This window comes from Pteronotus mesoamericanus, unplaced genomic scaffold, assembly GCF_021234165.1.
Source record: "Pteronotus mesoamericanus isolate MK-2021 breed Mesoamerican mustached bat unplaced genomic scaffold, CSHL_Meso_final contig_74, whole genome shotgun sequence".
NCBI classification, from domain to species: domain Eukaryota; kingdom Metazoa; phylum Chordata; class Mammalia; order Chiroptera; family Mormoopidae; genus Pteronotus; species Pteronotus mesoamericanus.
In genome coordinates, this window is record NW_026555247.1 from 9,759,431 (window position 1) to 9,785,950 (window position 26,520).

General features: G+C 39.4%; 1 protein-coding gene across 4 annotated transcripts in view; it reads right to left on the reverse strand.

The window, feature by feature from the left end:
- The window catches only part of CHST9 (carbohydrate sulfotransferase 9), a 232,973-nt gene that overhangs the window by 23,592 nt on the left and 182,861 nt on the right, over positions 1–26,520 (reverse strand). For 3 of the 4 annotated variants that reach the window (XM_054583487.1, XM_054583486.1, XM_054583488.1), the window contains one exon: positions 13,842–13,879. In XM_054583487.1, the coding sequence (XP_054439462.1) occupies positions 13,842–13,879 (38 nt within the window). Of the gene's footprint in view, positions 1–12,098; positions 12,188–13,841; positions 13,880–26,520 lie in introns of those variants that run through there. The other variant, XM_054583489.1, reaches the window with a different exon arrangement.

Here is a 26,520-nt window from a genome sequence, read left to right on the forward strand (position 1 = left end):
AACAGAACTTCTGGAACAAGCAGTGCCATAGCACAATAGTGGAGAGAGAGGAGTTCAGAATGAGATATAACTGGATTCAGATTCCAGCTCTGCCACTCACAAGCTGTGCGCCTATAAATAAAGGCATTTAGAGCAGCATCCAATAGTGTCTGGTGCTTGCACTGTGGAGTTGAATGACCTGCTATCATTCTGGTGTGCGATCTTAGGCGAGGTGCTTAAAATCACTAACTCTGACTCCCTTGATTTGTACCTACCACACAGGTAGGTATTTCTGCTGTGAGGTTTAAATGAGATAATTTTATGTAAAATTTAGCTTAGTTATCTATACACAGAATGCTCATTAAGCACTTAATACTAACGCTAAACATTATTATCAATAATTTAGTGTATAGCACAGTAGGACCTAAAAAAATTACTAAACCTTTTAAGCCTGAATTTCCATCTGTATAAAAAAAGATTAAAAGATGCATCTTCATAGGGCTGTCATGACAAAAAAATGAAATGGCACACTGAGTGACTAGCATAATTACTGGTCGTAATTATTCAGAAGCATTCTGAGCGCTTGAGTGAGAGGTATCTGCATATTTCATTGCTAATAGATCTTATAGTATTACTAAAAAACAATTTTCTTTATTCCAATCATCATATTCATCTTGGTCTTCATGCATTTAAAACATCTGAGGGCCATTTTCTCTTTTTCTCTTTGTCATGACAATATATTTCCACAGACTATGGTCTATTGTTTATTTCCACAGATACCCTTACACAATATTATAACTTTCTTGGCTTCTGATTAAAGACGTGAGCCTTTGACATTTACACCTAAGTATTTTCTAGATATGAAGCCATCTGACCTTTGAGAAAGACCGTCTTTGTTAACTACCATAAGTGCCACTACTTTTTGATCCTTGCAGTCTTGCTTTTAAATGCTTAAAAAAAGACTCAAGTTGGACAGCTTTTTAAAAGCACAACTTCCAATTCTAGAAGGTAATTTCATAGGAGAATTAGGGGATAGGATCTTTACTAGCTGTATTGCTAAACTTGTAAAGAGAAATTCTCTTTAAGTCAACAGCATCTCCTTGAGTGCATGGCCATTTTGTTAAGAATAGTGCAAGGTAATGCAATCCCACTTTAAATTTAGAAGTTGTAAAGTTCAAGCTACACTGAAAAGGCAGCAGTGAATGGCATAGCTACACTTACATTCAAGTCTTGCCCTAAGCAAACAGTTTAACTTTCTATAGGCAATTATGGAATGGAATGTGAACGTAAGAATGGAATAAGGGTGTGGGTCTCTCTGCCATTCAATTCTTTCAAGCCGTGACTGTGTGACAATTATTCATAGAGAACATGTATAGTCTTAGCTTGGCCCTTTTGTTTTTGGTTTAAATTCCTTACCTGGAGAGCAAAGGACAACACCCTGTTCCTGCCTTCTGCAAACCAATGACACACCAGGTGAGCCGTCCGAGGTACAGGAGATAGACTGCCTCCCTGACCTAGGACCCTCTGGCTGCTAGGGTAACACTTTAGTGAACTGAAGAATTTACATTTGACCAGCTATTGGTTGGGTGCTTATAATATTCAAGGTCTAATAGTTGACACAGAAATGAACCAAATGCGATTTCTTCCTTTTAGGATGATACTATCTAGTTACAAAATCATTGAGGGATACAAATAATTACAACATAGGGTAGAAAATACAGGTCTATAGCAAAGAGGCAGAAAAATAATATAAGAGCATAGAAGAAGGAAAGATTATTCTTAGTTACAGGAGGAGAGCTTCATGGAAATGTGGTATTTGCAGTATGCCTTGGAATATGGGAAATTTTGGGCGTGCGGAGAAAGGGATGATTATGTGGATGGAACAGTGGTATGTAGGACCCAACTGTTTCACATAAAGGAGCAGAATCTGAAATAAGTCTAAGGAGATGGGGAGACTCTTCTTCAAAGCATTATGTGATCACAGGGCTTTGGATTTTACACTCAAAGGTTAGGATTTTATCCTCTAGATGACGGACAAGTGGATTCAATCTTGGTGTTTTATTAGAATCATGTATTGAGTTTTTAAAGTCCATGTAGGATCATCCCCTATGCTTGTGAGGCCTAGAGTATTAATGGAGGCCCACATATTATATATCTAAATATTTAAAAGTTTTAAAGTACGAGATACACAAAACCTGGCCCTTGTTTCCCCCCAGGGTCTGTAGCCTGTCTCAAAGGACTGCTCTTGGTCTGGAAGCTAAAGAGGCCCCACCCTCCCTGAGGGCCACCTGCCCCCAGGGGGCCGATTGGTCACTTGTCCTTCAGGAAGAGGGGAGAGCAGAAGCTGCGCTCAGCAGGGGACTCCATGGCAATGGCTAGACCTGCCCCCGCCCAGTCAAGCTCTTCAGGTCCCCGGGAGGGCAGGCTCTCTCACCTCCTGCCTCACTTTCCTCACTCAGGATTGCCAGGCAGTTCCCAGGATCCCTTGACACTACACTCACGCCATCCACCAGCAGAGGCGGGGGGTGGGGGGGGACACAGAAGCTCTCACCTGAGGAATGCTGTCTGCCTACCCATTGTCCCACTTTGAAGTAAACTACCTTGAAGCTAAAGCAGCCTCTCTTTTCGGTTTTCAAAGGGCAAAGGCTGATTTTATCCCCTAGCCTGGCCTCATGACACTTGACAAGACACCTTGCCTGTCTCTCCCCAAAATTTTGTGTGTACTCATTTGGTTATGGGACTTGAAAGCATGAGTCTAAAAAGAAAAAAAAGTGTTTCTGTATGTGTGATGGTTGGGGTCTTCTAAAGCATAGATTAGACCCTTCTTGGCCTAATCTGAGAGTTGTGCTATGTCGAAACCCAACCGCTGACCCAGAATTTCTTGCGGTGAGGTGGCTGTGAAGTCTCGGTATCTATGCCAACAAGGCTCCATGGGTGATAATAATGCACAGACAGGGTTAATAATCACTGCTAAAAATGGGGAAGGTGTTTCTGTTTAATTATTGTTTTGCAGCATAGGAGAGTAGATGGTTGGCATTTTAGAAAGTGAAGTGGGGCAGAATGAAAGATGAATGGAAAGATGGTGAGACGGCAGCAGGAGCACTGTGAGAAGCCCCCAAAGAAGCAAAATGAGTGTCTAGGGGAAGCCGGGGCCTTGGGCTGGGCGCAGAGAAGGAGCTGAGCTGGAGAGGGATCCGAGTGATCACAACCGAAATGCCTGGGGAGAGCATGGGATCCTGACCACTGGGCCATCAGGTATGGAGGGAGACCAGACTTTGGGCATTGAGCATCCAATGCAGTATATAGATGAAGTATTATAGAGCTGTACACTTGAAACTTATATAATGTTACTAACTAATGTCCCCTCAATAAACTTAATTAAAACATTGCCAGTGGTAGAGGGAGAGATGGAGTAGAGATGATTCAGGTGTCTAGCTTGTCCTAGGTTAAATTGTCTCACCAAACAGATATGTTGAAGACCACACTCCTGCTACCTGTAAATGTGGCCTTATTTGGAAATAGGAATCTTTGCAGAGGTAGTAAAATGAAAAGGACATCATTAGGGTGGGCCCTAAGTCAATACGGCTGGTGTCCTTATAAGAAGAGACACACAAGGAGGACAGCCATGGGATGATGGAGGCAGAGATAGAAGCGATGCAGCTACAAACCAACATTTGCCAGCTGTCACCAGCAGGTAGGAGAGGATCCTCTCCTGTAGGTTTCAGGGAGAGAGCATAGTCCTGCAGACACCTTGATTTTGAACTTCTAGCCTCCAGAACTGCAAGACAATACACCTGTGTAGTTTGACGCACCCAGTTTGTGACAGTTTTTCACAGCAGCCCGAGGAAACAAATACATAAGCTGGAACAGCACCCACGCTGCTGGCTCGCTCTGACCCGGGCAACAGAGGAGGGAAGCTTTGGCCACAGCCAGCGCCTGAACGCCCACGTTCCCTGCAACGTGCATGTCTTCTCCCCAGGCAACGGAGCCCCAAGCAGTGTCTCTCTTTGTTGCCTCACTGTACTAATTCACTATGGGCTCCAATGATCTGCTCTACAAAAAGGCATAAACAGAAGGTGTTACTTTCCTACAGATTTCAATTGTCTACTGTATAATAAGGCAATTTGCAAAAGTGAAGTTGAAAGGTTTTTACAGTCAGTTTTCCCATTTTCTAATTTGGTTTGGAAGGTATTTTTGGTACTGTTTTAAGCTATTATCTTTAATCTACCATAGTAAAAATTACTCAGAAAACCTACAGGAGATTTCACTTCTACAAGGAACATTTTTCTGATAGGAAATTGTGGCCGGATTGAATTGCCAAAGAGACAGCTGAAAAAAATGGGTCACGCATTCATCCCATCCTGAGATATAAGCTGCCAAGAGGTTCACTGCTCATTTTTGTCCTCTTCTCATAAACAAGCTGCTTTAACAAGTTACTTTTAAAAAGCATACTTATTTCCCCAGTGAATTACACAGGAAAAGAATCCAGCCTTCCCTCCGGAGAACTCAAAACAGTTGTTTGTTCTCAGAGCTCAGGTGTGGTAAAATAGCTGTGGGCTAAAAATGCACGCTGGATATTGGCCAGTAGGCTAGAGCTCTCTCCACTCCAGCCTGATTTCTCACACTGGTGTGCAACTCGTGGCTTGGCTAATGGGGATGGGGAGAGGGAGAGGGAGAGGACTCCATTTTTCAATTTCAATTTAATTACACAGTCTATAGTGCCTAGTGGGAATGATTTGGGGGCAAGATTAACGCTCAGCAGTGCTCTATTTTACATTCCTTTTTGATAAAGAACACCGTATTGATTATCCAAAGTGAGTTTTCAAAAATGCTTTTTAAGAGCCAAATTGTTTTGGTGGCAGAGTGATTTAAAGACAGGGAGGGGGTGACTTCATTTCTTGGCTCTTTGTCAAAATTTAGATAAATTGAAGGTATAAGATGCCTCTTGAAATTGTATTGCTTGAAGATTCTTGAGAGCGAAGAGTGTCTCCCTGCTTGGGAGACTAAAGACTAGAAATTCCATTGTAGAATTAGAAATACAAGCTGGCAGACATTGATTGGGTAACACAACTCTCTGTTCTGAAAATGACTGTATAACTAATACACTTAAAACCCTTCCCTCTTATGTTAAAGTCTAAAAAATTTCACTCTTATTGGGATTGGACACCATTATGATTTTATTTGGCATCAAATCGATTTTTAAGATTATGAGTAAATATTTGGTGTTCTATTTTGGTGTCTACATATTCTACTAGCTCAGTCAGATGTAAAAAAAAAGTAGCCTTAATATATTTTTTGACCAACTGTTTGAAGAAGTCCCCCACAGATACCATCTCTGTTGGGTAAAACATTCCCTTCCATGTGGCATCAGCGTGTGGGAATGCAACATCCCCACCCTCTGGACACCCTCTTGTCCCACCCTGGGGAGCTTGTTCCCTCCTGAGGAGTCAGCTGCCTGGGCTGCAAGTGTAGAGGCCTGAGCAGACTCAGGAGGTATCAGGGACTGAGTTTTGAGGCTTTGGAGTGGGAGCCATTCTCTTCGCTTTCCCATGAACCTGGCTGGCACCTGCCCCTCCCAGGAGATCTGCTAGCCCTACTCTCTGGGCTCTTGATGGCCCCACCCTTCTGATTTTTGGTGGCTCTGCCCTGCTGAGGACTGGGCAGAATCTGGACAGACTAAGCTCTGTGACTCTGGGGCAGAAGCCACTGCCCCCACCTTCCCCCAAACCTCCCCTTCAGGGGAGAGCCACTAGCCCCATCCTCCCAACTCCTAGTGGCCCTGCCCTGCTGAGATAAAACTCTGGGCAGAATCTGGGACAGGCTGAGTTGTGTGGCCCTAGAATGGGGGATATTTTCTCCCCACATGCCCTCCTTTCACACAGCCAAATCTTAGTCTGTTTGGGCCTTATAAACTCTGTTGGCCTCACCTTGACAATTGAGACTTTGTCCCACCACAAAGGTCTGTGAGCACCCAGTGGGTCACAACTAGACTTGTTATACCCTGGGACATTTGCTGAGTGGCCTCAGACCCAGCACTGGCACTGAGTTTTAACCTGTATTAATTTGGTGAACACAACTCACCCTGAACTGGTAACCCACTGAAAACCTACCTCATGCAACTCAAATACTGACAGAGGCTCTTTCAGTGACTGAGTCTAACAGGCAGCCCCCAGGTGAAGGAAGTTGGAGGCAGACTGTGGGGTGCCTCGGGCATTTGCTAGCATGCCCCCAGGCATGGTACTGTTAAAAGCTGGCCTTATTGTGCAGTTCAGTCTTTCCTACACACACCTTGGCCCAGCAGAGGCCGTCACAAACCGTGGATTGTTTTGTAGCTCCAGATTGTCCAGGGCCAGTAATAGGCAGTGTCTGACATTGTCCTGCACCAGAGTACCTCTTAAGAGACTCCAAAATGAACACACCCAGAGGCCAGCCTCAGACAACCTCAGAACTAGATCCCATTAGCTTCACAAGAGGCATATCCAAAAGGAGATCTTGGCAGCACCAGACCCTGCTGAAGTGAATTCTGCTTTGTGTGGTCAGAACCTCCACAACTGCTCATATACTGTGGTCAGGGTTGATTCTCACAGTCAGCCAGCCTGAGGGTTGACTCCACACTTGAATGGGCTAATAGCTATCAAGACTCAATTACAACAGGTGAGTCCACATAACTCATACAAAGAACATTATTAGAGCACACAGTTCAGGTGATCAGGGAGACTATGCCACTGGGTCCCACAGGACATGTATTACATAAGGCCAGCCTACCAAGACAGGGAGTCACAGCAGGTCTATGTAATACATACAAGCAAACACAAAGAGGCAGCCAAAATGGGAGACAAAGAAACATGCCCCAAATGAAAGAACAGGAGAAATTTCCAGAAAAAGAGCTAAATGAAATGGAGGCAAGCAATTCATCAGATATAGAATTCAAGAAAATGGTTATAAGGAAGTTCAAGGAAATCAGTGAGAACGAAACAGCATGAAAAGGGGTATAGAAACTGTAAAAAACAGTCAGAAATGAAGAATACACTGGAAGGGAATAAACAATAGGTTGGATGACATAGAGGATTGAATTAGTGACTAGGAAGGCAAGGTAGGAAAAAAAAACCACCTAATCATAGCCCCAAAGAGGAAAAAATAATTAAAAAATGAGTTTAAGAGACCTTTAGGACAACATGAAGTGTAACAACATTTGCATCGTAGGGGTACCAGAAGGAGATCAGATGGGGCATGGGATTAAGAATGTACTTGGAAAATAATGATTAAAAACTTCCCAACCTGAGGAAAGAAAGAGACACACGAGTCCTGGAACTGCAGAGAATTCCAAGCAAGATGAACCCAGAGAGGCTAACACCAAGAAACATCATAATTAAAATGGCTAAGATTAAAGACAATGAAAGAATCTTAAAAGCAGCAAGATAAAAACAATTATGTACCTAGAAGGGAGCTCCCATAAGATTGACAATTGATTTCTCAACAGAAACATTTCAAGCCAGAAGGGATTGGCATGGAAAATTCAAAACAATGTAAAGCAAGGATCTACAATCACCTACAACCAAGACTACTTTACCCAGTATAATTTAAAATTGAAGGAGAAATAAAGAGCTCACCAGACAAGAAGACGCTAAAGGAGTTTGTTACTACTAAACCAGTATTACAAGAAATGTTAAAAGACCTCTATAAAAAGAAGAAAAAATAAAAACAGAGGAACATAGTTAAAAGAATAAAATGGCAATAAATACATACCTATCAATAGTCACATTACATGTAAATGGCTTAAATACTTCATTCAAAAGACAAAGGGTAGCTGAAGAGATAAAATAAGGCCCATATATATGTTGTCTACAAGAGACTCACCTCAGAACAAAAGATACATATAGACTAAAAGTAAAGGGATTGAAAAAGATATTTCATGCAAATGGAAATGAAAAAAAAAAGCTGGAGTAGCAATACTTATACCTGACAAAACAGACTTTAAAACAAATGCTATGGTAAGAGACCAAGGGGGACACTACATAATGATAAAAAGAGCAGTTTGACCAGAGAATGTAACCCTTGTAAACATTTATGCACCCAACACAGGGGTACCTAAATACGTAAAGCAATACTTGATGGACATAAAGGGAGAGATGAACAGTAATACAGCCATAGAGGATTTTAACAACCCACTGATGTCTATGGAGAGATCTAGCAGAATATCAACAAGGAAATTGTAGCCTAAATAACACACTAGATCAGATAGATTTAATTGGTATTTTCAGAGCATTCCACCCCAAAGCAAGATAACATACATTCTTTTCAGTGCACATGGAACATTTTCTAGGATAGACATGTTTAGGACACAAAACAAATGTCAATAAATTTAAGAAGACTGAAACCATATCAAACATCTTCTCTGTCCATAATGGATAAAACTAGAAATCAATAACAAGAAAAAAAAAACCCCTGAAAAACACACAGACATGGAGGCTAAATAACATGTTACTAAATAATGAATTGGTTAACAATGAGATCAAGAAAGAAATCAAAAGATACCTTGAAACGCATGAAAATGAGAAGAAAACAACACAACTCTATTGGACCCAGGGAATGTAGTCCTAAAAAAGAAATCCGTAGCATTACACACCTATCTCAAGAAACAAGAAAAATATCAAATAAACGATCTAACTTTACACTTAAAGGAACTTGAAAAAGGAAAACAAACAAGCCAAAAGTGAGTAAAAGAAAGGAAATAGAGATCAGAGAGCACAAATAAATAAAATAGAGTCTAAAATACAATACAAAACATCAATGAAACTAAGAGCTGATTCCTTGAAAAAGTAAACAAGAGTGACAAAACTCTAACCAGATTCAACAAGAAGAAAAGAGGGGGCCCAAATAAATAAGATCAGAAATGAAAGAGGAGAAGTAACAGCTGACAACAAAGAAATACAAAGGATTGTAAGAAGATGTTACAAATAACTATAAGCCAACAAACTGGACAAGCCGTAAGAAATGAATCACTTCCTAGAAACATACAATCTTCCAAAACTGAATCAGGAAGAATCAGAAAATATGAATAGAGAGATTGCAACTAATGAAATGGAAGAAGTAATAAAAAAAAAATCCCAACAAACAGAAGTCCTACACTGGATGGCTTCACGGGTGAATTTTATTAAACATTCAAAGAAGAACTAACACCTATCCTTCTCAAACTATTCCAAAAAATGCAAGAGGAAGCAAGACTCCCAAGCTCATATTATGAGGCCATAATTATCCAATTCCAAAACCAGATAAAGACCCTACGAAGAAAGAAAATTATAGGTCAATATCCCTGGTGAACATAGATGTTAAAATCCCCAAGAAAATACTAGCAAACCAGATCCGGTAGTACATTAATAAGCTCATACACCGTGATCAAGTGGTATTTATTCTAGGGATGCAAGGTTGGTATAATATCTGCAAATCAATAAAGATATACATCATATAAACAAAATGAAGAATAAACATCACCTGATCATATCAATAGATGCAGAAAAAACATTTGATAAAAATTTAGCACTGACTTATGATATAAACTCTCAGCAAACTGAGAGTAGAGGCAACATACCTCAATGTAATAAAAGCCATGTATCACAAACCCACAGCTAACATACTCAGTGGGCAAAAACTAAAAATATTTCCCTTAAGATCAGGAACAAGACAGGAATGTCTGCTTTCATCATTCTTATTCAACATAGTACTGGAAGTCCTGGTCAGAGCAATCAGACAAGAAGAAATAATAGGTATTAAAATTGGAAAGGAAGAAGTAACACTGTCATTACATGCAGATGACATTATACTGTTTATAGAGAATCCTAAAGATTACAACAAAAAACCACTAGAACTGATGACTTCAGTAAAATAGGATACAAAATAAATATTAAGAAGTTAGTTGCATTTTTATGTACCAATAATGAACTATTAGAAAGGAAACTAAAAAAAAAATCCCATTTAAAGTTGCATAAGTAAAAATTCCTAGAAATAAATTTAACCAAGGATATAAAAGACCGATACTCCGAAAATTGTAAGACACTGAAGAAAGAAATGATGAAGATACAAATAAATGGAAGTATATACCATGTTCATGGATAGGAAGAAATAACATTATTAAAATGTCCATACTACCCAAAGCAATCTATAAACTAATGAAATTCTTGTTGAGATACCAATGGTGTGTTTCACAGAACTAGAACAAATATTCCAAAAATTATATAAAACCACAAAAGACCCTGAATAGTGACAGCAATCTTAAGAAAGAAGAACAAAGATGGACTAATTGCATTACCCAACATCAAAATATATTATTACAAGGCCATAGTAATCAAAACAGCATGGCATTAGCATAAAACAGATGTAAGAGGTCTGTCCAGAAAGTGTCCAGCCATGTACTATGAAAAATAGAGACATTTATTGAAGAAGATACAAGATACATGAATCATTGAACACAGGACAGTGACACCTCAGTCCTCTTCAAAGTAGGTACCTTGGGACCCCACACAGTTCTCCCAATCACTATCAGCTGCCCCATGGTATTTTCCTGAATCTCACTGGTGGTCTGAAATCTCTTTCCTTTCGAAGGTGATTTAAGTTTTGGGAAAAGCCAGAAGTTGCAGGGCACCAAATCTGGGCTGTAGTGGGCTGAGCCACCTGGGTGATTTGATGTTTCTCAAAAAATCTCTGCATGAGACATGGTGCATTAAGTAGGCATGTCGACATGATGAAGCTGCCAATCACCAGCTGTCCATAGCGGCGGCCTTCTGAATCATCTGAATAGTTTCCTCAGGGAATGTTCAAACTAAATGCAAAATTTGATGCGGATTTTTTGCTCTACTTGCTCAGTCATTTTGAATGTGACAACCACACAGTACACAGGCTCATTCAATGTTGTCTACTGCCCCCACTGACTAGTACAGTGAAGTCATCACTGTTCACACATGTGCATTCCAGTCCACTTGCCTTGACTGCCAGATTATATCAATGTCACACAAACCATTCTTGTTTTATTAACAATGGTTGGACTTTTTCTGGACAGACCTCGTAGATCAATGGAAAAGAAGAGAGAGCCCAGAAATAAACCCACACCATTATGGTCAATTAATATTTGACAAAGGAAGCAAGAATATACAATATGGTAAAGACAGTCTATTCAATAAATGGTGTTTGTATCTGTCCATTTTTCTGAAAATTGGACAGAAAAAATTTTCAGAAAAATGGACAGAAACATGCAAAAAATGAAAATAGACCACCTTCTTACACCATACACAAGAATAAACCCAAGATGTAAAACTTGAAACCATAAAAATCCTAGAAGAAAACATAGGTTGTAAAATCTCTAACATTGTTCGCAGCAATATTTCATCTGATATTTCTCCCCAGGCAAGGGAAACAAAAGAAAAAATAAACAAATGGGACTACTTCAAACTAAAGAGTTTTTTAATAGCAAAGGAAAACTTCAACGACATGAAAAGACAGCCCACTGAATGGAAGAATATATTTGCCAATGATACCCAAAATTTGTCTAAAAAAACCTTATAAAACTCAACACCAAAAAACTCCCAAACAATTCAATTAAGAAATAGGCAAATAACTTGAATAGACCCCTCTTCAAGGATACAGATAGCCAATATACATATAAAAAGATGCTCAGTGTCACTAATCATCAGGGGAATGCAAATTAAAACCAAGATGAAATCAGATATCACCTCACACCTGTCAAAATGGCTTTCACCAATAAATCAACAAACAACAAGTGCTGGTGAGGATGTGGAGGGGAGGGAACCCTGTGCACTGCTGGTGGTAATGCAGATTACTGCAGTTACCATGGAAAACAGTATGGAATTACCTCAAAAAATTAAAAATGGAATTGCCTTATGACCCAGTGATGCCGCTTCTGGGCATATATCTGAAGAAACCCAAAACACTAATTAAAATATATATATATATGCATCCCTCTGTTCATTGCAGCATTATTTACTATTTACAATAGCCAAGATCTGGAAGCAGCCCAAGTGCCCATCAATAAATGAATGGATAAAAAAAGCTGTGGTACATTTATACAATGGGATACTCCTTAGTGGTAAAGAAGAGGGAAATCTTACCTTTTGTAACAGCATGGATGGACCTGGACAGCATTATACTAAGTGACATAATCCAGTCACAGAAAGACAAGCATATGATTTTACTTTTATGTGGAATCTAATGAACAAAATAAACTGAGAAACAAAATAGAAACAGATTCGTAGATACAAAGAACAGACTAACAGCTGTCAGAGGGCAGGGAGGTTGAGGGATGGGTAATAAAGATGAAGGGATTAAGCAAAAAAAAATGCAAAAAACCCCTCATAGACACATACAACAGTGTGGTGACTACCAGAGAGAAAGGGGGAGGTAGAAGAGGGTAAGAGGAGGATAAATGGTGATGGAAGACTAGAACTGGGGTGGTGAACTTACAGTACAATTTACAGGTGATATATTATAGAATTGTACACCTACCTGAAACCGAAAGTGCTTTGTTAACCAATTTCACCCCAAGAAAGTAAATTAAAAACAGAAGAAGAAAACATGTCTCTTTATAAGGAAAAGAATTTCCTATGTGATTTAAATAAATAAGAATGGTATTAACAGACTCCACTGGTTAACTGTTGTTCAGCCTTACCAAGCCCTTTGAGTACACACAAATAATTGAAAACACAATAATAAAGAAACTAAGCTGAAAGGCAAATGAACTGTTTGAAATGGCTAACTGACTTTTTCATTGCACAATTAGGGCATTTTCAAGTATTAAGATGGCTGCTACTTTGAGTCAATATTTACATTTATATTCAAAAACAAAATAAGCATTCGATTGTGTCTACCAAATTTGCAGTATAGCATATTGTCAAAGAACTTAACAATTTTTAAAGCTTGATGAGTTACAGGGCATCTGACTTAATTTGGGTGGAATGACAGTGGGAACTAGAATGGGAACTTATTTTGAAACCCATTGGGAGAAGACTGAAAAATGTACCCTTGACTTTTTGACTTGTATAAATGTAGATTTACCCCTCTTCTTGACAAGGATGAGTTATAATTTATGCCCAGAGGAGAACAACAACAACAAAAGACATGGGGATTTGTGCTGTTGAGTGAAACCTGAGCACAGTTTGCCCCAGGTCAGTGTCTGCATTCCCCAGTCCAGCGGCACAGGCAGCACTGGGAGAAACTGTCGCACTGCAGGCTGGTGGAAGGGGAAGCGGGGGAGGGCCAGAGGCAGCGGCTGGTGAAGGCCCATGCTTGGAGGGTTTGTGTGGCTGCTTGTTACAAATTAGTAAGAAGACTGGGTAAGAAAATAAGGAAGCAGACAGGAAGACATTGACCAACTGTGGGTAGACATCAAAGGCCACAATAGAAAGTCAGCGGCTACATTTCCACAGCTTGGTGCTCAGCTCCTAACTGGGAGGGGGTGACTGGAGGAATTAAAACTGGGGAAAATCACAGAGTCACCTTAGTTAAGGGAGAAGTAGACAAAAGTATCTATTTGCAGCCATGATGGTATGGACACAGAGGTCAGGAAAAGCTCAGGGGGTTGCATACCCAGCAGCGGTGGCTGAGCCCCTGTCTCCACTGTGTCCCATCCTTGGGGAAGAGGGTGTGGAGGGAGGCAATGAGGTGGGGAGACAAAGGAAAGTGCATGATCGCCTCCGCATGACTGATTTATATGTTCTCAGAAACAATAATACACACATTGCTCATTCCCAGTAGTCAGCAATGCCTTTTGTATTTTTAAAAGTATTTACAAATGCTTAATTATTTACATGTAAAGCAGAATTGTATATTACAGTTTATGAGAAGTGAGAAAATACCTGGTCGTTGATATGTTCCTGGATTTTTCCTCTAGTCACTGAAAGAGAAAACAAAAAGAACTTTAACAATCAAGTATACGAATGAATAAAATGCAGTACTAGTTTTGCTCTGTTCTCACTCAAAACTCCAATAGCAGTCATGGGCTCTCTGAGCAAGGATTTGTATCATAATATGAACATTCGCAACCACTCCAATAACTGGAATGAAAAAAAGTCAAAACCTAAAGAAACCACAGTTGACAAAGTTAATGAAAAATGAAATGGACCAGAAATGGTGATACCAGAAGGATGTATTAAACTCTGGCAGAGAAACTGTGAAGAGATGAAAAGGACTAAAGAAAAATTTGAACATTTTCCAGTCAAAAGTTTCTGAAAAACAACAACCTGTTCAGGTAAAATACTAACACTGAGCTTATGCAACCCCAAGGACCAGACAAGGATATTTAAAGGGGCAGATGGCAGAAGTGTTACTTTTAAAATCTGTTTTCTTATCTGTGAAGGTGACAAAGACATTACTATGCTTTGTTGTTATAGTACTGCTAGAGATTATTAAAGTACAAACCGATAGTTCTATAAATGCTATCTTGGTCAGGATAGAAACAAGTCAGAGTAACATATAAAGGCAACATAGGGATATAAATAATAAAGATTCCAAAATAATAAACCTCAGTCATTGTGAAAATAGCCTGAGAGTGATCAATGTCATGTATGTCTCAAACAGAAGGAAAAGAATCCTTAGTAAAAATAAATAACTAAAACCACCAGGAAAGAAAGGAAAGAAGTAATGCTGTGGCACCGCAGTTATTACATGCTTGTGAACATCTTGGTGTGAGATATATACTTTATTAAACATGTTCTTTTAAAATTTTAATTAAGGCAATTGTGCAGTCTCATGCATTGGTAGGAAATAACAGACGGATCATGTCTGTGTACCCTTTCCCCAGATTCCCCCAGTGGTGACATCTGAGTGACCTAGAGCACGGTACCACTGCCAGGACACGACACTGACACAGTCAGGACAGAGCACCTCCCTCACCACAAGGGCCCCTCACATTGTCCTCTTATAGCTACACCCAGTTCCCACGCCCACATTTTAAGCAGCCACTCCTGGCTCTGGCTCCGGCTCCCTAGCGAAAGGAAAGGTTCACGGGTTAAGAATCCTTAGGTGGACCATCTTAGGGCCTGAAGTTGGCTGCTGATGAGTTCTGAACCATACCAGCTACTTGGCTTTGTGCTAGCAGCCCTTTTTGTATTAGTCCCCAGTTAATTTTCCAAGAGTTTAGAGTATCCTATTAACAGTCATTACGTCAAAGGTCTTTTTTCCCTCCTACTTTATTCATCTGTAGTATCCTAGTACTGTATTAGGAACCCAATAAGTATTCAGAATTGTGGGAATTGAAGGACAGAGAGTAAGTTCTAGATAACTTATAACATCATGTTTTACAATTTTCCTGAAGATCAGCATTATTTTAATTGCTCTTTTGGTGTGAATTTACCCAAATTTCTACCATTTTCTTTCTTTAAACTACTATTTACTAAATAGTTTCTTAGCACAGCAACAGTGAACATAGAGGCCTCTTTTGAATCGCATCGCATGGTGTATGTAATTAGGGGTCAGGGGTGGCGGCTGCTGAGCAGCACCAGGGCCGGCTTAACCTGAGGGCGCTGGGTCCAAGCAGGAGCCCAAGGCACAAACCCGGGCTGTGTCTTGGGAGGACAGGACAAGCTGGATACAAGCTTTCTTGGTAAAGGTCAGAAGGAGTCCAGGGTATGTGGCATCTGTCCAAATAAAGAAGAGGAGGGTGACTGTCGGTTATGTAAGCAGCAGGGAATGGTATCTATACTTTGGAGAGATTTAGGTGCCAGGTTGTATACCACTCAGGGAACAAGGCAGGAGCCTCGCTGGGGGACTGAGAGGTAAGGCAAGGGCTGAGTGAGAAGGTAACAGGCAGCCTTCCAGTTACAGAGGTCAGGCAATTGGTTGAGAATCACAGGGACTTGGGAGCCAACTAGACCATTTCTGTGAGTACAGATATTTAAATATGATAATTATCTCCTCCCTTGAGCTCTGAAAGGTTGCATAAATTAAAACACATAATTATATAATTATATTGTGGCCCTAGTCCTTGTGATTGCTGCTAATGATAATTTTTTTCTCTTGCTTATGGATAGTCACAGCCTGGTGGAGATGTAAATGTTCCCTGGCCGATGCACGAAAAAAGGAGGGAATCCCACTTAAAACCGAAGTCATCCCCAAATTTATTCAAATCATATGTGAAAGAGAGGAATGGAATTTAGGGGATAAATTTTAACTGCATAAGCCATTGCTAATAAAAGATTAAGAAGTATGTGGTTTAGCATCTTTTAATTATTTTTTCTAGCATCTTTAATATACAATGTTTGAAATCTCTGGTTGGATCAACATTATTTTGCTCAGAGGTTTGTGGACTTTGCATACTGATTCTTTCCTGTTTCCAAGTACATTTGCTTTTAGGCTATTTTTATTCACTTTAAAGGAATTTTAATAACTTTCTGTTGACAGCATGGACAGCTGGTCTTGAGAATTAAAGAAAATTCACTTGCTGACTGAGGAAGGAAGTGACATCAATGAGCTTCTAAAGTCAGCCCAGAGGGGGAAATTGGCTTGTGAGAGAGTAGCCTTTCATTGCACTGTATTTATCGAGAGATGCCTTGAGATGCAAATTGCTGTATCAATCAAACCTATGGTGCCTACCTCCAACCAACTTAGTGCAAACTGAAGGAACGCTGAGAAGTAAAAGGATGAGAAGTGCAGGAGCCTAGGGGCTAAGTGAATTACGGGAGCTCAGGATCCCCCCTTTCTGTGCTGATACTTCATTTTCTGTCAAGCCTCTTTGTCTCGAAAATGAGTTTGATGTAAACTGTTAGTTGGAGTTGCCCTTTTTCTATGACAGACAGCTAATAAGAACACGTCCTTATATATACGTATATAGTGCAGACTTGTTATCATGTCACTTTAACCCAAAGAGTGTTTTCAATTGCTTTTTATCCCCCACTGAGAGCTATCTGGAAACAGGGATATTTAGGTGTCATAAATAGCGACTCCTTTGACATCTTGATATTTTTACAATCGGTATTCATTGCTTATAACTCTACCACAGGAAAAAGTTAGGTACCAGATCTGGACTTTAAATAATAATGACAATAGTTATAACAGTTATCATTGTCATCACAATGAATGGCTTAATTCTTTGCCACCATCAGACCATCCAATTTTCCTCTGGAGCTGCAGTTATCCTTTTCAAAGATAACCAGGTTGCAAGTGCATAGAGTGTATATGTGTGTGGGTTGTGTATTGTGAACGTGAATGTTTGCATGCATATACACACACCAGTGCGAAAGATAGGAAGAAAAGTACCTACCTGAGTTTTATGGTTGTGAGCCCTGGCTAGTGTGGCTCAATGGATATAGCACTGGCCTGAGAACCAAAAGGTCACCAGTTTGATTCCCAGTCAGGGCACATGCCGGGTTGTGGGCCAGGTCCTCAGTTGGGAGTGTGCCAGAGGCAACCAAATGATGTTTCTCTCCCTCTCTTTCTCTCTCCTTTCCCCTCTTTCTAAAAATGAATAAATAAAATCTTTAAAAAATAAACTATGGCTATGACCTGAAAAATTAAATTGATGACTATTTATTTCTTAGCTCATTATAGAAAGTGTCTGAGGTGGTTATGGTGATAGTTCAATCACAGTTAAATAATTTGAGTTTGAGTTAACACTCTACAGTCAAATAGAATTTAATTTAGCTCAAAAGATAAGTTTATCAATGCTGGCTTCTTTTCCTTATCTATAAAAATATTGCTGTTATTCCATTAAGTTTTCAAATTATATGAGCTTAAATATGTAATTTGAATCACTCAAAAATATTGGTTAAGTGAAAAAGAACAGATGAGGTCTCAACAGCTGTAGTCTTTAGGCTAAAGGCCAAGCTCAGACACCCTTTGATTTTCTCAAAACTCACCTTTTGATCTATAGTGAATTTTAATGCATGTCTATTTTGAACAATACGCTAGATGCTTTGGAGGTATAGAAGTAAAGTAGAGGAAACATGGTGAGCACACTAAAACATAAGAACATGAAATCATGGAGCTATAAAGAATTTATTGGTAATTGTACAGTCAGTCAGGTCAACAGGTACTTAAATCTTGATATAGTAGAAATAAAAAGTGTAAGCAGCAAACTCCTTTGGTGATTATTTTTTTTCCGATCTGACACCAAAAGCAAAAACAAGAGAAGCAAAAATAAATAACTGGGACAACACTGAACTAAAAGGAAATCATCAATAAAATGAAAGGTGACATATGGGAGAAAATATTTGCAAACCATATATTTGGTGAAAGTTTAATATCCAAAATATATAAAGAACTCATATGACTCCAGAGCAAAAAACCCAAATAATTTGATTTAAAAATGGGCAGATGATCTGAATATACATTTTTTCAAAGAAGACATACACATGGCCAACAGGTACACAAAAAGATCAGAGAAATGAAAATCAAAACCGCAGTGAGATATTACCTCACACCCATTAGAATGACTATTATCAACAATACAAAAAATAACAAGTGTCTGTGAGAATGTGGAAAAAAGGTGTGTTCCCTGTTGGTTGGAATGTAAATTGGTGCAGCCACCGTGGGAAACTATGGAGGTTCCTCAAAACATTAAAAAATAGAACTACCACATGATCCAGCAATTCTGCTACTGGATATCTATCTGAAGAAAACAAAAACACTAGCTCAAAAAGATATAAGCACCCCTGTGTTCATTGCAGAATTATTTGTAGTAGCTAAGATATGAAAACAACCTAAGTGCCCATCGATAAATGAATGAATAAAAAAATGAAGTATTCATATACAAAGAAATATTATTCAGACATAAAAAAGAATTTGTGATTTGTGACAACACGGATAAACTTTGAGGGTGTTCTGCTAAAGGAAGTAGCACAGACAAAGACAAATCCTTATGATCTCACTTGTATGCGGACTCTGAAAAAGAAACAACCTCAAACCATATCACAGTTACAGAAAATAGATGGGCGGTTTCCAGAGGCAGGGAGTGGAGGGTGGAGGAAGTAAAGTGGATGAAGGGGGTTAAAAGATACCCAAAAAGGGTATTTATTTATTTATTTATTTTATAATGAAAAGCATATTCTTCTTTTACGGTAACTTATTATGTAAATAATTCAAGTTCATTGTGGAAAAATGCGTAGTAAAAAACCCCAGAAATTTGCAAGGTTCATTATTATACAACCAGAGGAATCCTCTTAGCCTATGTTCATCCAGATCTTATATTTAAATAACAAATATGTACTATATTTCTATTTGTATAAAAATCAAGTTTCTATTAAAAGAAAGGTATTTAAATGTTGGTATAGTTGAAATAGTGATGGATTCACTTTCAGACTTTTCTAGTCTAGACTTTGCCTCTATTAAGCTGTATGGTATTTGGCAAATCATTTCATTTCTCCAGTGCATAATGACAGTGTTGGTAGTACAGATGGTCTCTAAATTTGTTTATAATTACTTAAATTCTCTGATCCTAAAAAGAATAAGAGAGAGTGAACATTTCCATAGAATTGAAATAAATAAAAAGATAAGAGGTCATGTTTGGTGCAGGAGCTCGGGGAGCTTCATGGAGGAGACAGCACTTAATTTGGGTGGGCTGTTAACAGAAGGTTGGGGGAAAGGTATTTCACACAAAAGAAAAAGAGTGTGCAAAAGCACAGAGCCAGGCAATGCATGGGGCAGGGCATGTACAGGGAGTAGTAAATAGTTCTGCTTCACTGAAAGGTAGTTTGTATATTAGCAAGTAATAGGGACAAGGCAAAACATGCAATGATTGAGCAATATCAAGGAGGGCCCCAAATATATAAGGAGAGATTTTGACATTTATTTTCTCACGAGTGCTAGAAGACTTTTGAGTTAGAGAGTGATTAAAACTGTTTTAAGAAGAGTAATCTAACAGTGGTATGGCTGGAAGATGGGTAATTCTGGTAAGGGGAGGGAAGAACGTAGGTGAATGGGAGACAAATTGTGTGAGTGGAAAGGACTTAATTCAGGTGAGGGGCTAGGGCAGTGGGAGAGTGGAAAAAAATGAGTTAAGATGAGCACGATTTTAAGGTTGGTTACTTGGGAGGAAATGCTTTTAGTGCAAAGGCGGAAACAAGGAAATAGGGGCTAAGGAAGAGAATTTGGTAATGGTAGAGGTGGGATGATCAGCTCAGTGCAGCATTTGTTAGTTTCAAATACCAACCAGTACGACATCGTGGGGAGGCAGGAAGTGAGCCGGGGAAAGAGGCAGCCTTCTGCGGAGATATGAAAGGGGAAGCCACGGGACCCAAGGCTCTTTTTAAAGTATCGAGAGGGAAATAAATACCAAGTTAAAACTGAGAAACAGTTGTATTTTATTTGAATAATTTGATGCCTCACTAGGCCATGGAAGGCAAGGTTCATGTGGTCTGCTTCTAAGCTAACACTACTGGGAAGTAGCAAGTTAGAAGTTTGGTTCAGAGCTTAACTTCTCACTGGTCCTGGATTTTAGTAAAAGGCTAGAATTCCAGTTTGTTTTTTCTTTAACACATCAAACAATTAACTGAATTCTTTGTGGACACTGACAGGGCATCAAACAAATGTAACTCAATTCTGACACCATGTACCCAGAGTTAGCATCAGATCCCGAAGGTTAAGGGCTCAGTCTTATACATAACTCTCCCCATTCCCCCATGTGTGCTCTCCCAGCACCTCCATCAACCTGGAAACTCTGAACACTGTCCTTTTGGGTTTTTATGGATGTTTCATTACATAGGCTTGTTTTTCCTCCAAACTTCCCTTCCTCCCTCTCTCCTTTCTTCTTTCCTCCCTCCCTCCCGCCCTCCCTCCCTCTCTCCTTTCCTTTTTTAAGTCATTAGCCATTGGTTAAGGATTCAACCTCCAGCCCCTCCTCCCTCTCCAGAGGTCAGGGGGCGGGACTGAAAGTTTCAACACTCTAACCAAGTGTTTGGTTCTCTTGGCAATCAGCCCCCTTCCTAAGGTGAGGTCCACATGTCACCTCATTAACTTAAAAAAAGACAACTTTACCACTTTCAGCACTTGGGAAATACAACGGTTTGAGGAGCTCTGTGTCAGGAACAGGGACGAAGACCAAATCTGTGTTTCTAATTATAAAGCACAATATCACAGAGGCAATCACAAGTTCTAGCAGAAGAAACAGGCCAATTTCCTTATTTAGTAACTGGTATTTATGAAATTTTAGGATTTATCTAAGGATGGCACCCAAGTTAATGACAGAGCTGAGTGCAGACCACAGATTTCAGTAATGCCTAACAGGGAGAACAAGTATATTAGTCCCCGCCGACCCTCTTTGGGGATATGTTCCAAGATCCCTGGTAGATGCCTGAAACCATGGACAGTACCAAACCCTATATATACTACATTTTTTTTTCCTATACATGCATATCTATGATAAAGCTTAATTTATAATTTAGGCACAGTAAGAGATTAACAATAATAGCTAACAATAAAATGGAATAATTGTAGTGATATACTGTAACAAAAATTATGTGAATGGCTTTGGGGCCATTATTAAGTAAAAAATACGGGTTACTTGAACATAAGCACTGTGACACCTGGACAGTGGAGCAGAAAATTACTCAGTGACCAACAGGTGTAGACTCTGGACAAAGCTACGATTCATGTCCCCGGCAGGGCATCATACTACTCAGACAGTGTGCAATTTAAAACTTATGAATTGTTTATTTCTGGAATTTTCCATTTAATATTTTTGGACTGTGGTTGGCCGTAGGTAACTGAAAAGGTGGAAAGCAAAACCCCGGGTGTGGGGGAATTACTGTAATCAGAATGTCTGAGAGTGGGTCTCAGTTTCTTTACTCTTTGTCTCGTGGCCTTGGGCAAATAGCAACCTTTCTGAGCTTCCTCTCTGTAATATGAGGAGAGCAAACATATTTATACTATAGAATCATTTTTGGTAATTCAATGAGTGAACACATGCCAAGGGCTTAGCATAATACCTGGCATCAGTTACGATGCTAGTTCTCATTCCCTTGTATCGCCCAGGTTACTCTAGCTAACGATAAAAAAACAGATTCTTTAAAATCCAGATGGAAGTTGTTTTTGAATGTGGTTAAGGAGAATAACAACACATTTCAAGACAACAGAGTATTCTATTCTGGAAAGACTAGAAATTATGGAAGAGTACTAGTAGTGTATATTTTCAACATCAAAAAAATGAAAAAAATTAGTCCAATTCAAATGAATAAATCATCCAGAACTTTTGCTTAGACAGCTTACACAAGTTAAAATGCTTGGAATCCTCCTTTTCACCTTAAGGCAGATATCTCAGCCTGCCCTTGACCTCCATTCCCCCGACTGACACGTAGCACAGGAGTCAGAATTCCGCTGCTTTGTTTCCTTGAAATGGGGTGCAGGGACCAGCTGAGCAAAGGTAGCAGGATTTCCCATGGGAAATAGGGGGTCAACCTCTCTATAGTGAACCCGTTCTGGTTCTCATGTAAAACATGCTTTGGGAAAAAAGGTGTGCATAATTTCCTGCTTCCTTTTTGATATTTCTTAGGATGAATTATAATACAGCATTTGGGAAATAATTTTTCCTTGATCAAACTTTAGACAGGATCCTCTGAACCTTTTCCACTAGGCCTTGACCTTGCCCCCACCCTGTCTTCTGCCTACCTGGCCCGGTCTTAGCAAGAATCCTGCTAAGTAAGTTTAACAAGAGTCCTCCCACACTTGATATATGATCACCCTAGATATCTGATCAAGTTTCTCACCCCCTACCTTTGATGTCCAAATCCTTGGCCTGCCTTTAGCAAGAATCCTGTTAGGTCAGTTCAGGAAGAATTCCCCTACCCGGATGGCCCCCTTAGTAACTGTCCATCCACTGACCCCCACACTCTGTTCCTAGGCTACAAATCCTCATTTGTTCCTGTTGTATTTAGGGTTGAGCACAATCTTTCTCCTCCATTATGATACCTCTATTGCAACAGTCCTAAATAAAGTCTTCCTCACCACTTTAAGTGTCAGAATAATTTTTTCTTCAACATACTTAATATTTTAGTATTAAATTTATTTTCTTTGTCTAAAATCCATTAATCACTAATCGATCACTAATGACAAAATCAATGGAAAACATTGACCCTCACAATGTCGCTTTTAGTAGGAGCCACATTCTTATTACAAATAAGCTTCTCCTTAACTCCCTAAACTTTGGAAGCAGTGAGAAATATTAGCTTTGCTTTTTTTTAAATCAAAGGTAGATTTTTGAAATAGGATGCTGTCTTTTCTTTCAATTTCAAGCATTTTTTTTTTTAAACAACACTGAATTGGGACAGCTGGTTATTCTCAGGAAACTTCTGGGGTCCTGGAGACTATACAGACGGTACATATGGATGCTTTTTTTCAATTACCTCTTACCCATACATCAACACTCACCCACTTAAGGCTAGAAGTAGCTGAAAGGATTGTTAATGGGCTATAATTGTTAGTCTCCCAGCTCTTTGTACAGGATATAAACATACCTCCAGAGAGTTTGTTTGGAAAGTGTAGATTACAGTTCTGTGGAGAGAGAGTGAAGGCCATGCCCTTTCCAATGGTCCCTGGGTACGATCAGTGGGTCTCGCTGTGGCATGTGGTCGGGCCTGTGGTCCAGGCGGCAGAGACCAAATGTAAGCAGGCAGTCTGTGTTTCCCATGTAGCACCCCTCTCCCGTATCAATATACCAGATGTTTTCCTGTACAATACCAACAGATGCTTTTACAATATTTCATCTCCCTCGCTTTTATGTATATTTTTGGCATTTTGAGGAATTTTGCCCTTTGTTTTCTTGTTTCACATTTCAGAGGTCCTAAGTATATTTTAATTGCCCCTCCCTGCCAGGGGTGGGAGGGAAGGGTGATAGGACAGCATAAGCAGGTGTCATGAAATCAGTTCTGTGGTGGGAATTGTTTTTTAACACCCAGGACACGGTAGAAGTAACAAAGTTGAACGTGATCTATCATAGCAAATTCTTTTTAAATCACCTATTTATTTTACATCATTAAAATTACAGGAAAACCATTTAATAGTCATTTGAATCACAATTGGTTTCTAGTTCTTGCTTTTGTGAAAAAAAAATTTGGATTTTGAAGATTGCCTATTTTTTTTAATTAGGAGGAAAATGTGTTTATTCTCCTGTTACATAATTGTGACCAAATAATTTTCTTTTGTTTTTGTTTTTTTCCGATCCACTTGGAAAATGTATACCTCTGATCAAATCTGTTTTTTTCCTAGGAAAGTAATAATTTAAACAAGTAACTTAAACCCACGAAGCCCTAAACTATTTTATGCATGAATCATTATATGATTTTCTATATTAAAATCTCCCATTCTTCTTTTTTCCCTTGAAAAAAACAAAAGACATAAACGTTTAGAGTTTTATGGTATAAGAAAATAATACAAATTCTGCTGGAGTGCTTTCAGGAAGTACAGTGAGTGCTTACATCAGCATAATCCTCCTTACATTTAAACACACCCAAGTGTTATGCATAAATGAGAATTTAAGATGCTGATTTATCTCCTCTCACTGTCTTGCTCATTCCATCATTCTCTCTTAAACTAATTTATGGTCATATCCAAAATGTGAAAAAATATAAATCTGTAAAATACAGATAAAATAGGTAAACTATAATTACCTGGAATCCTACCACCTGTAGATAAGACCTGTTAACATTTGTAGCATACCTTTCCAGGTATTTTTTCTTTTTCAAAAATATCATCTAAAACAAGTCTTAAAAGCTTTTTGTTCACTTAAATAATGCTATCAATAAATTTTGCGTGCCATTAAATATTCTCAATTTACATCATTTTCAATGGCTACATAGTATTTTTAAAAAATATGCCAAAGCTTCTTTAACCCCCTTTTTGAGATGTTTTAGTTATCTTACTTTTTTTTTTTTTGAGGTGGAAGAGACCTTATCTTATCTTATACAACTCTGTGAGGAGTGCTCATATGAATATACCTTTGAGTACATCCATGACCCTTCCTTAACAAAATTCTTGGAAGTGAAATTGATGGATTAAAGAGTTTTACTAGGTATCTAATACTAATTCTACAATGGGATATAGGCTCCCATGCATTGTTCACTTAGGCTTCCCAACACTCTTGCTGAGATAAGGCTATTAGCATCTCCAGTTTTACAGATGATGGAGACTGGGGCTTAAAGAAGTTAAGGTGGCTGAGCCTGCAGATCTGGAAAGAGGGCGAGCCCAGTCTCCTGACCTCCGAGCCTGCCGCCATTCCTTTCCTGGTTTCTGCTTTCATTGTCATGCTCGGAGAGGCATAGCTCTGTGTAGCTATTTAAAATAACAAGGTCAAACTGTATGTAAGCATATAAAACAATACCTTCATTGTATTCACAGCACAGTGCGTATAACAAATCTGCTTTAAAAAGTAGATATTTATATATTTATATATAAATAAAGAAGTCAGAGACGATACACTTGATTACTTGTTACATGCAGGGTCTGGTAGGGGGGGAGCGATATTCACTTTTAATTTACACACATCTGTTTTTTAAAAAAAACTTTTTATTAGAAACATGTATGATGTTGATTTAAAGAGAATGGTATTTCTGTTTTGGATAAGAAGGCATGGTTGAGGCTTTAAATATGGCTTTTCTTTATGGCACATCGGGACAGGCATTCATCTGCTTATCGATTTGTTCAACCATGTAAAGTACATGTTTGAAAGTCTGTCTTGTGTTGGTCTTGGACTGGACACAGGGGATACAAAGGTGAAAGGATATGATCAATCCCTCCTCATGGTCCAGCAGGCAGACCCACAGAACAATTCCAGTGTCACTGTTGTTAGGAAGAAAGCAGAGTGCAGTCAGAACAGTGAGGAAGGAGGGCAATGTCGGGTGTTGGGAAAACTTGAAGGAGGCAGCATTTAAGTGAAGACATTTCTACAGAATTTTCCCTTTGCAAGTTGCCCCTGTCGTTGCAGCCTGGGTGGCCCAACTCCCCAGGGATTAGCCTGGGGTTACCGCATTACCTCTTGTGGTCTGACCCTCCCCTCCTCCCCCACCTTTTGGAAGTAGTCCCTTTCTAAATAATCCCTCCATTTATTTCAACCAGAGTGTGACCTCTGTTTCCTTGACACACACTGATGCATGTTGGCTTTGGCCTGGGGGCAGCTGCATCCCACCTGGGCATGGACAGGGCTACGGACAGCAGCATCCCTGGGTGTGGCTGGCCTGTCGCCTGGCTGCTGGGGTCAAGGCCGCTGCAGCAAACGCTTGCACCGGGGCCTGGTGTAACGTGAAGAACCTTGCAGGTGGCAGGTGGTAGGTGGTACAGGTACTGCGTTGATAAGCAGGCAAATTCTGATGACTTCTAGAAATTATTATTGAGCTATAAGAAAGCCTGAGAAACATAATTGATCTTATAATATGTCTTCTTTGCTTGTCTTAACCTCTAAGGCTAATGTTTTCTGAGAAACACTCATTAATTAGATGAGGAAATGGAGGCTTTCATAAGTTATTTAATTGCCCACTCGTTCGCCTAGCAAATACTGGGGCCAAACTAAGCACCGGGTGCTGTACTGAGGATAAAGGGCGAACAAAACAAGCCAAC